This window comes from Lucilia cuprina, chromosome 5, assembly GCF_022045245.1.
Source record: "Lucilia cuprina isolate Lc7/37 chromosome 5, ASM2204524v1, whole genome shotgun sequence".
NCBI classification, from domain to species: domain Eukaryota; kingdom Metazoa; phylum Arthropoda; class Insecta; order Diptera; family Calliphoridae; genus Lucilia; species Lucilia cuprina.
In genome coordinates this window covers 58584476-58596948 of record NC_060953.1, presented here as the reverse complement: position 1 = coordinate 58596948, position 12473 = coordinate 58584476, and the positions used below count along the sequence as shown (strand labels likewise).

At 32.3% G+C, this 12473-nt stretch overlaps 1 protein-coding gene across 1 annotated transcript in view; it reads left to right on the top strand.

Moving 5' to 3' along the window:
* The first annotated feature begins 7011 nt into the window (after positions 1–7011).
* Positions 7012–12473, top strand: part of LOC111686381 (trafficking protein particle complex subunit 11) — a 28608-nt gene continuing 23146 nt past the window's right edge. The window contains exons 1-10 of the mRNA XM_046953074.1: positions 7012–7568; positions 7640–8043; positions 9133–9316; positions 9386–9616; positions 9674–9813; positions 9879–10182; positions 10252–10459; positions 10540–10730; positions 10799–11215; positions 11407–11558. Coding sequence (XP_046809030.1) covers positions 7426–7568; positions 7640–8043; positions 9133–9316; positions 9386–9616; positions 9674–9813; positions 9879–10182; positions 10252–10459; positions 10540–10730; positions 10799–11215; positions 11407–11558 — 2374 coding nt within the window. The 5' untranslated portion in view covers positions 7012–7425. The remainder of the gene's footprint in view (positions 7569–7639; positions 8044–9132; positions 9317–9385; positions 9617–9673; positions 9814–9878; positions 10183–10251; positions 10460–10539; positions 10731–10798; positions 11216–11406; positions 11559–12473) is intronic.

The window sequence follows — 12473 nt, the reverse complement described above, 5'->3', positions numbered from 1 at the left end:
CCCACTCATACCTTTCCTACTTAGCTTTGACTGCCTTGTTACGGACATTTCAAAAATAAAAAAGAAATGTGGAAAACTTTATTTTAATAAGTTTAAGTCGACCTTGTAGGAGGTACAATATCCTATATATGTGAATATCTTTTGACTACGGACTGAATAGCAAAAGTTTATAATATTAAGAAAGTACTTATTAAGTCTTAGGGGTAGTCAAAAAGCACTAACCTTAGCTCATGAGAATGAGCAGAAATTTAAAATATCAAATGTAACAACAAACTAACGATATTTTAGTTAGCCTATAGAGCTAGGCTACAATGTTGGAAAAAAAGGACGTAATATTCTCCTCTTCTGTTTTATACCAATTTTGCTTTGCTTTAGTGTTGGTAATTACGTACTGTTCATAATGCTCGTTAGTAAGAGGAGTTTTTTTTTTTTGTTGTATTTTTACTACGTTCATTCGTTCCTTTTTATTTTTTGCAAATGATGAGGGGTGGATTTTTACGTTTTTTTAACATCAACTTTAATATACAATGTCCTGTATGAGGGTAAACTCATACCAATATGAGGGTGTTTTGCGTGTTATTCTGAAACTGAGTACAAATACATACAGGCTCAACACACACACACACTAATATATGCAGACATTCGTATGAAAAAAAAATATATTTTTTTTTCAGTTTTTCTATGCTTTGGCTGTCATTGCTAACCCCTGCCCTTTAATAGACATTATAGTATTTTTTCTACGTTTGGTCTCATTCGTTTCTCTTCAAACCGCCGGAAACCGCCATTTTTTATACAAGATTTTTTTTTCAATTTCACTGGCAAAACAGAAAAAACAACAATTCTTGTGTGCAGTGTGTGAGAGGGCGTCATTATTTGCCCTATGTTGCCAGTGATGAGGGGGTGATTTTTTGTACCCATTTTATATAATTTTTTTCATTTTGTTCTCTATAGTTTTTTTATGTTTTTTTTTTAATAAAAATTTTCCTATACAATGAATGGAAATTTTTTTTGTACTGTTTAAGTATTTTCATTATTTTTCCCTTCATTTTTGTAAAAATGGTGGTTTTATGGTAAATTAGTAACATTAATGTTAAATTTTTGTTTGAATATAAATCCTCCTATTTTTCTTTAGATTCCATTTCTATTTAAATGTTTTTATTATTTTCTTAATGTTTTCAAATAAGTTACCTTTTTCAAATACCTACAATTATTTGCTAAGTGCCAATTAAAAAAAAAGTAATTTGTATTTAAATTAAATTGTTTTTTTTTAAGTTTTTATTTTAAGTAGATGGTTTTTAAGATAATTTTTTAAGATTTAATTTAATAAAAAAAATATAATTATATGTCATTTAAAAAGAAAATAACTTTTTCTTGCATAGACCAAAAGAACAAAAACCTGAAATTTCCAACTGATACATAACATGTCAAATACTATTTATACGTACATCGGCAGGGCCCCGTTTATGTGGAGGGGAAACTGATGATTCCACCGAAAATAAAACTTTCAATCATTCCGGTCTTGTAAAATATATTTCAACACATCATGTCCCAAAAACCGCTAGAAAGCGCCAGTTTTAGAGTCTTGATTATAGATCACATTAAAGACTTCACTACAGACTAAACTATCGACTAGACTATGGACTACACTATAGACTGCACTATAAACTAAATTAAAGACTAGACTATAGACTAGACTATAGAATATACTATATATTATTCAATAGACTAGACTATAGACTAGACTATAGACTAGACTAGACTATAGACTAGACTATAGACTAGACTATAGACTAGACTAGACTATAGACTAGACTAGACTATAGACTAGACTAGACTATAGACTAGACTAGACTATAGACTAGACTAGACTATAGACTAAACTAGACTATAGACTAGACTATAGACTAGACTATAGACTAGACTATAGACTAGACTAGACTATAGACTAGACTATAGACTACACTAGACTATAGACTAGACTATAGACTAGACTATAGACTAGACTATAGACTAGACTATAGACTAGACTATAGACTAGACTATAGACTAGACTATAGACTAGACTATAGACTAGACTATAGACTACACTATAGACTAGACTATAGACTAGACTATAGACTGGACTAGACTATAGACTAGACTAGACTATAGACTAGACTAGACTAGACTAGAAGACTAGACTAGACTATAGACTAGACTAGACTATAGACTAGACTAGACTATAGACTAGACTATAGACTAGACTAAAGACTAGACTATAGACTAGACTATAGACTAGACTATAGACTAGACTATAGACTAGACTATAGACTAGACTATAGACTAGACTATAGACTAGACTATTGACTAGACTATAGACTAGACTATAGACTAGACTATAGACTAGACTATAGACTAGACTATAGACTAGACTATAGACTAGACTATAGACTAGACTATAGACTAGACTATATATAGACTAGACTATAGACTAGACTATAGACTAGACTATAGACTAGACTATAGACTAGACTATAGACTAGACTATAGACTAGACTATAGACTAGACTATAGACTAGACTATAGACTAGACTATAGACTAGACTGTAGACTAGACTATAGACTAGACTATAGACTAGACTATAGACTAGACTATAGACTAGACTATAGACTAGACTATAGACTAGACTATAGACTAGACTATAGACTAGACTATAGACTTGACTATAGACTAGACTATAGACTAGACTATAGACTAGACTATAGACTAGACTATAGACTAGACTATAGACTAGACTATAGACTAGACTATAGACTAGACTATAGACTAGACTATAGACTAGACTATAGACTAGACTATAGACTAGACTATAGACTAGAACTATAGACTAGACTATAGACTAGACTATAGACTAGACTATAGACTAGACTATAGACTAGACTATAGACTAGACTATAGACTAGACTATAGACTAGACTATAGACTAGACTATAGACTAGACTATAGACTAGACTATAGACTAGACTATAGACTAGACTATAGACTAGACTATAGACTAGACTATAGACTAGACTATAGACTAGACTATAGACTAGACTATAGACTAGACTATAGACTAGACTATAGACTAGACTATAGACTAGACTATAGACTAGACTATAGACTAGACTATAGACTAGACTATAGACTAGACTATAGACTAGACTATAGACTAGACTATAGACTAGACTATAGACTAGACTATAGACTAGACTATAGACTAGACTATAGACTAGACTATAGACTAGACTATAGACTAGACTATAGACTAGACTACACTATAGACTAGACTATAGACTAGACTATAGACTAGACTATAGACCAGACTACACTATAGACTAGACTATAGACTAGACTATAGACTAGACTACACTATAGACTAGACTATAGACTAGACTATAGACTAGACTATAAACTAGACTATAGACTAGACTATAGACTAGACTATAAACTAGACTATAGACTAGACTATAGACTAGACTATAGACTAGACTATAGACTAGACTATAAACTAGACTATAGACTAGACTATAGACTAGACTATAAACTAGACTATAGACTAGACTATAGACTAGACTATAGACTAGACTATAGACTAGACTATAGACTAGACTATAAACTAGACTATAGACTAGACTATAGACTAGACTAGACTAGACTATAGACTAGACTATAGACTAGACTATAGACTAGACTATAGATTAGACTATAGACTAGACTATAGACTAGACTATAGACTAGACTATAGACTAGAAGACTATAGACTAGACTATATAGACTATACATACTAGACTATAGACTAGACTATAGACTAGACTATAGACTGGACTATAGACTAGACTATAGACTAGACTATAGACTAGACTATAGACTAGACTATAGACTAGACTATAGACTAGACTATAGACTAGACTATAGACTAGACTATAGACTAGACTATAGACTAGACTATAGACTAGACTATAGACTAGACTATAGACTAGACTATAGACTAGATTATAGACTAGACTATAGACTAGACTATAGACTAGACTATAGACTAGACTATAGACTAGACTATAGACTAGACTATAGACTAGACTATAGACTAGACTATAGACTAGACTATAGACTAGATTATAGACTAGACTATAGACTAGACTATAGACTAGACTATAGACTAGACTATAGACTAGAGTATAGACTAGACTATAGACTAGACTATAGACTAGACTATAGACTAGACTATAGACTAGAGTATAGACTAGACTATAGACTAGAGTATAGACTAGACTATAGACTAGACTATAGACTAGACTATAGACTAGACTATAGACTAGACTATAGACTAGACTATAGACTAGACTATAGACTAGACTATAGACTAGACTATAGACTAGACTATAGACTAGACTATAGACTAGACTATAGACTAGACTATAGACTAGACTATAGACTAGACTATAGACTAGACTATAGACTAGACTATAGACTAGACTATAGACTAGACTATAGACTAGACTATAGACTAGATTATAGACTAGACTATAGTAACTAGACTAATAGACTATACTATAGACTAGACTATAGACTAGACTATAGACTAGACTATAGAGACTAGACTATAGACTAGACTATAGACTAGACTATAGACTAGACTATAGACTAGACTATAGACTATACCTATAGACTAGACTAGACTAGACTAAGACTAGACTATAGACTAGACTATAGACTAGACTATAGAAGACTATACTATTAGACTAGAGACTATAGACTAGACTATAGACTAGACTATAGACTAGACTATAGACTAGACTATAGACTAGACTATAGACTAGACTATAGACTAGACTATAGACTAGACTATAGACTAGACTATAGACTAGACTATAGACTAGACTATAGACTAGACTATAGACTAGACTAATACTAGACTATAGACTAGACTATAGACTAGACTATAGACTAGACTATAGACTAGACTATAGACTAGACTATAGACTAGACTATAGACTAGACTATAGACTAGACTATAGACTAGACTATAGACTAGACTATAGACTAGACTATAGACTAGACTATAGACTAGACTATAGACTAGACTATAGACTAGACTATAGACTAGACTATAGACTAGACTATAGACTAGACTATAGACTAGACTATAGACTAGACTATAGACTAGACTATAGACTAGACTATGGACTAGACTATAGACTAGACTATAGACTAGACTATAGACTAGACTATAGACTAGACTATAGACTAGACTATAGACTAGACTATAGACTAGACTATAGACTAGACTATAGACTAGACTATAGACTAGACTATAGACTAGACTATAGACTAGACTATAGAGACTAGACTATAGACTAGACTATAGACTAGACTATAGACTAGACTATAGACTAGACTATAGACTAGACTATAGACTAGACTATAGACTAGACTATAGACTAGACTATAGACTAGACTATAGACTAGACTATAGACTAGACTATAGACTAGACTATAGACTAGACTATAGACTAGACTATAGACTAGACTATAGACTAGACTATATAGACTAGACTATAGACTAGACTATAGACTAGACTATAGACTAGACTATAGACTAGACTATAGACTAGACTATAGACTAGACTATAGACTAGACTATAGACTAGACTATAGACTAGACTATAGACTAGACTATAGACTAGACTATAGACTAGACTATAGACTAGACTATAGACTAGACTATAGACTAGACTATAGACTAGACTATAGACTAGACTATAGACTAGACTATAGACTAGACTATAGACTAGACTATAGACTAGACTATAGACTAGACTATAGACTAGATTATGGACTAGACTATAATCTTAACTATAAGCCAAGTTTGGACTGCAATCGCACGTCATATCTTCTGTAACTAAACCGTTCTCATATCAACAATCTTGTCGCCGTCATCACGGGACATACTTCATTTAGTAACCATGCAAGAAGACTTGGTATACACCACAACTGCTTCTGTAGAAGTTGTCAAGACGAGGAAGAAGAGAATCTATCGAACATCTTCTCTGTCAATGCCCTGCGTTAGCGGACATTCGATTCATATATCTAGGAAAGCCACTATTTGACGATTTGTCACAAAGTCACCAAGCCATAATTGACCACGGCAGTTATTAGTCCACAGGAACAAATCTTCTATCTCCTCCTCTACTTCTATCTCAACTCTTCATAACTCTCAGTATTTTATTCTATACTTATTCTATACCACTCTTATGACTAAACCCTAAAACTATCCCCTTTTCTTTCTTTTCTATCTCTATTATCTTTACAGATATCACAAAGGGACCAACAGGACCCAAATGTAGTCTAATATAGTCTATAGTCTAGTTTTTATGCTGATGTAAAAAAAAAGAAGCTTCTTGCCTTCAATTTCGTGTTTAATTTTAAATAGACTAAGCTAAATATATAACCTACTCCCCACTTATATTCAGGACACGAACCAACTAGTTTTTCAACACAAGAACAAATTAAAAACTATAGCACATTTTGAACAGAAAATCCATAGCATACCATTAGGATGAAAGTTTGAAAAATGCGTGATAATTTGTGTTGAAATTTTTTTCACCATTTATCAAAGTTATCACGGACTTACAACCGCAAATAAGACTGTGTCCGACGAATATGGCAGCACTTTTATTCTCTTCACATTCCTTTTCCATCATCAGACAGCTGTTAGCCATTTTTAACAGTAAATTTTCTAATTCTGTAGCCGTCATAGATCACCCGACTTTGAAACTTTTGTACTTAAGATGGTTTAAAAATATCCATTATATAATGTATTATATAAATATATAAAATTTTTAATAAATGTTTGTAAAATATAGAATGTATTTATTTTAATATTTCCTAAATAAACATTTTAGCCGGCTTGTAGTCAATTTTAAGCCGCTGCTGAAACTTTTAGTTTAGTCTGCGTCGTTGTTAACTTTTGTCGGCGCTGGTCTCTGATTAGTACTCGCAAAACGAAAAAAAAGTTGTGTTTTCCTCAAATATAAAACAAAAATATATAAAAACATTTATTATTTTTTTGTTTGATTATTTAATAATTAGTTAAATAAAAACATAACTTAAATGAAAGTGTAAAGAAAAAGTTCATAAATAAAGAGAAGAAAAACCAACAAAATTTATTGGTTTTTTCTCTACGACAATTGAAGGCTCACAGTCATCAACATAATTTTATCGCTGCTGCTCAGCTGGTGTTATTGTTGTTGTTGCTATTATATTTAATATTGTACAATTTTTTTAGAGGTGTTTTAATTGTTCTTGTTGTTGCAAAAAGATTCCAAATAGAAAAGTGACAATTTTTAGTGCAATTAGTGACGACAACAATTTCAAGAAGTAAATATCATTGTTTTTATGTAAATATGAGCATAGAATCTACAGCCTTGCCCTCTGAATTACTGGTGGCACCACAACCGCTAATTGGTTTATGTGGCCTGGATGTAAATCGTAATCCAGTACACAAATCAATATGGGATGCATTTAGCAATAATCGTAAAGCAGACAGGTATTAAAAATGGAAATTTTATATTTATTGATGGAGATCTAGCTAAATTTTAATATTTGTTGTATTTATAGAGCTGCTGTACAATTTAAGCTTCTACCCAATAACTATGACTTTCCTGTGGCCAAACCCAAAAGAAATTCCTATGAATGGTATCATCCTAAGGGCATTTTGAAACGCAATTGGATGCTTAAACATTTACACGTTTTACCGGCAGTTGTGGTTTTATTTCAAGACATGGAATGGAATGATTCTAATTGGACCGAAAAACAAATGCAATGTGCCGCAACTATTCAGTCGCTTAAGAATTCTCTGCAGGAGCGTAATACTCGCATTTGTTTAGTTTTATTGCAAAAAACTACTACACTACCGCCTGGCGAAGATATGCTAGCCTCGGAACGAACAGCTAGTCTGACCTCAGCCTGTGGTCTGAATATTAAAATGTTATTTGTTTTACCTCATACGGAGCATTTAATGGGTGAGTGTTGGTGAACAAATATAGTTTGACTTAAAAGATCTGGACTAAATTATAAACTAGTCACTTGATTGTAGTCTAGACTGTAGGCAATATTATAATGCAGACAAATAACATGCTAAACTAGACAATGAACTAGCCTATAGACTATAATGTATATTGACCTATAGACTACACTCTAGACTTGACTTTTTGTTAGACTTTATACAAGAATGTTTACTAACATCTAGACTGGACTATATATAAACTGGACAACACTGTAGACTATACTATAGTCTTGACTTTCGATTAGACTTTATACTAGAATATTGCTTAACATCTAGACTGGACTATAATCTTTTTATAGACTAGAGACAGACTGCAGGTTAGGTTAGGTAGGCAGGTCGTCCTCGCGATGTCATCACTGGGGACACACTCGGGTCCAGTATTCTGATCCCTTTGTGATACCTGAAACGAGAGAAAACGTCCTGCGTATTAGTACACTTCGACTCACTCTGGTTACCTATACCGAACCAGTTTGTCGCACGAATATAGAAATATAACTTTCGGATATTAACCTCCACTAAGTCATGCAGAAAATAGCTACCTAGCAGGCCCATTCTGTGATCAGCTAGGGAGAGCAATGACAGAGGAAGTGAGTTATACTATCTTCTTCCTTTTCATCCTGGCAGCTCCTTCGTTATTGGGTAAGTTCAGTCTTCATTCATGGATTCCAGTGGACAGTTACCGTTATGTTCCGTAGATTAACTCTCGGAATGTAGAAAATGGCCTGGGATCTTTCTGGGTTGTAAGATGGCCACATGATCCTCTGCAGGTGGCTTCAGTCAAACATCTGCATTGCGCAAGCTCATGTAGTTTTTCACGTATCGAGCGTTTGCAGGTTGAAAGCGGTATACCGATAAAAGGGACGGATTGCTTTCTTGCAAGCGAATAACCTAACTTGGCAAGAGAGTCCGCGATGGTATTACCAAGAATTTAGAGACAGACTGTATGATAAGCTATAGTCTAGACTATAGACAGGATAGTACATTACAGCCTAATAATTCAATACTCTGTTAGGTATTAAACAATTTTAACATTTCTCTTTGTTAGGTTATGCTCTACGTTTGGAATCGGCTTTTTTGGATATGGCACAATCATATTACACCCTTATGGCGAAACGTATACGAACCCATAGGGATCAACTAACTGCTGCTCATACCACTTTAAAGATAAGACATCAATTTAAATTGGGTTTTGTTGCAGAAATGCGTCAAGACTTTAGTACTGCTTTAAAGTATGTTTCATGATAAAGCTCATTAGCATTATAATAAATTAATTTGTCTTTTTCTCTTTTTAATAACAGACACTATACACAATCGTATACTACATTAGATGAGATACGTATTAATGATAATAATTGTTTGGAAATTAAAACTATAGCCGGTTTCTTAAACTATAAAATATGTCGTTTAATGTTTAAGTTGAAAGTACCACGTGATTCTATTAATCATTTCACTAGCCATATTGATAAGTATAAGAATCGTGTGGGTTATAAGGATTTAGTGTTTGAACATTATGCCTGGTTGAGCAAACAGTAAGTAGACGGGCGTTTTTGACAAATATTTTAAATGAAAACTTTTTGCTTTTTCAGACATAGCGTTTTTGCTGAGCTTTTCTGTGAGGCCATAAAGAATGGATTGCCTGCCTTGCAGACACAGCATCCTGGTATATATTTTCATAAGGCTGCCGAGTATATACAAAAACGTAAAGAAGCATTCATGCAATGTAATGGTAAGTTTAAATAATAAACTAAAATAACTAAATATTGTAACTAAAGTGTCCTTTTAACTCAACAGTAACCTCAAGTCCCACAGAGCCTCAAAATAGTTTTAATCCACAAATGAATAATATCTCTTCATTGTTTACGGAATATTTTGGCATAATATCCTCAACATCGGGAGAACCTATCAATGAACAGCAAATAAGTTTAATGATAAGAGAAAATGAAAAATTATTCAATCATTCGGCCGCTATAATCAATTTACTTAGCTTGGCTATGGCTCAATTTAAAATCTATAAATGCTTAAGATTTCGTAAAAAGTTGGCCATTGATATGGCTGATGAATACTTTAAAAGTGGTGATCATGGCAAAGCTTTAACGTAAGTTAATTGTATAGTTTTGGAATTGTTAACTATGATTAATTTATATTTCTTTTTGTTTTTTTTCAGTTTATATTCCCTCATGTTACCTGATTATCGTCACGATAAATGGCCTTCTTTATTTTCGGATGTTTTACTTAAAACTATGCGCTGTGCTTTGTTATCTGCTTCAATAACTGATTTTATATCGTGCAGTCTGGAAGCTTTATCATTTAAGATTAATTATACACCCAATGAACGGGTAATGGTATTGGAGAATCTGTGGAAAGTTTTGCAGGTAACAAATACACATCTTCTTAATATTTTAAAGAAAATCTGTTATTTAATTTGTGCTTTCTTTATATTTTGCAATTTTAGTGTCAACCGCCAGTTCCACAAAATCAAAATGCTCCAGAAGTACGTTCACATTGGGAGGAAGCATTATCCAGCATTAAGGCTCCACTGCAAATAGATCTCGATAAATTAACCGAGTTAATTGAATTCTGTACAACTTTTGAAAAGTTTGAATTGAAAAATGATGATATTATTAAATTAAATCTAGTAATGAGGTAATAACTAGTTAAAGAAAACTCTTATAAAACTATTTCAAAAATTTTTAACAACCCTTCTCTTGCAGACTACAAACCGATGTTCCCCTAAAAATACGCAATCTACAAATCATTATAACCGATGGCTCAAACAACTATAAACTACAAGCCTCGCAGTATAGTAAACTCAACGATCTCTTAGCGTTGAGAGAACACTTTAAAGATGACACAAATGCCTCACAAATACCTTTACAACAATTTGAACAGAATTTCAAATTGGAACCAACCTTTTACTATCGTTTTCTATTCACCACTGAGGCCCAACAATTTCTGGAAAATACTCAATTACGTGTTGTACGCATAGAGGCATTAATAGGCACTGAAAAATTCTCCGTATTGTTGTGTAAAAGTTCACCATTTATGAATAAGGCCTTTCGTTATCATAGTCGTGTTCGTGATTTAGATGACAATATCGTAATTAATCCAATTTGTTATATTACTCCCACGTAGGTCATCAAGTTTTAATAAGTTATTTAGAATTTTCATTTGCTATTTTTCTGCCCCAAATGTTTAAGGAAGTGTAACTGTTTTTTTTATTTATTTATTTAAACAGTTATTCTGTTAGTAATACAAATTTAAATTATTATTTATATGTGTTTAATATAATATATATATTTTTTATTAAATTTCATTACAGATTCCATTTAGTCACGCAATGTAATTTAGGCAGTGAAACGATGCTGGTTAATGAATTCTATCCCGTCACAACGACCATTAATAATCCCTATAATGTTTTTCTAACTGGTATTGCCTTGAATATAAGTGTACCTAATAATTTGAAAAATAAAGGTAAGTGGAGCATATAAAAGTATCAAAATTATAAGTATTAGAAATTAAACGTATCCTCCCGATCGATTGCTGTTGTAAAATATGAAAATATCACCCATATTTTTGAGTGAAAATATGGGTGATCACAAAAAAAGCTTATTTTTCAATTTAAACGCGTTTTAACGAAGTTATAAGCAATTTTAGATTTTCAACCAAAAAATCGATTTTTGAGTGAAAATATGGGTGATCACAAAATAAGCTTATTTTTCAATTTAAACGTGTTTTAACGAAGTTATAGGCAATTTTAGGTTATCGACCAAAAAAATGAAAATATGGGTGATCACAAAATAAGCTTATTTTTCAATTTAAACGCGTTTTAACGAAGTTATAGGCAATTTTAGGTTTTCGACCAAAAAATCGATTTTTGAGGGAAAATATGGGTGATTACAAAATAAGCTTATTTTTCAATTTAAACGCGTTTTAACGAAGTTATGAGTGATTTTAGGTTTTCAACCAAAAAATCAATTTTTGAGTGAAAATATGGGTGATCACAAAATAAGCTTATTTTTCAATTTTAACGCGTTTTAACGAAGTTATAGGCAATTTTAGGTTTTCGACCAAAAAATCGATTTTTGAGTGAAAATATGGGTGATCACAAAATAAGCTTATTTTTCAATTTAAACGCGTTTTAACGAAGTTATGAGTGATTTTAGGTTTTCGACCAAAAAATCGATTTTTGAGTGAAAATATGGGTGATCACAAAATAAGCTTATTTTTGAATTTAAACGCGTTTTAACGAAGTTATAGGCAATTTTAGGTTTTCGACCAAAAAATCGATTTTTAAGTGAAAATATGGGTGATCACAAAATAAGCTTATTTTTCAATTTAAACGCGTTTTAACGAAGTTATGAGTGATTTTAGGTTTTCGACCAAAAA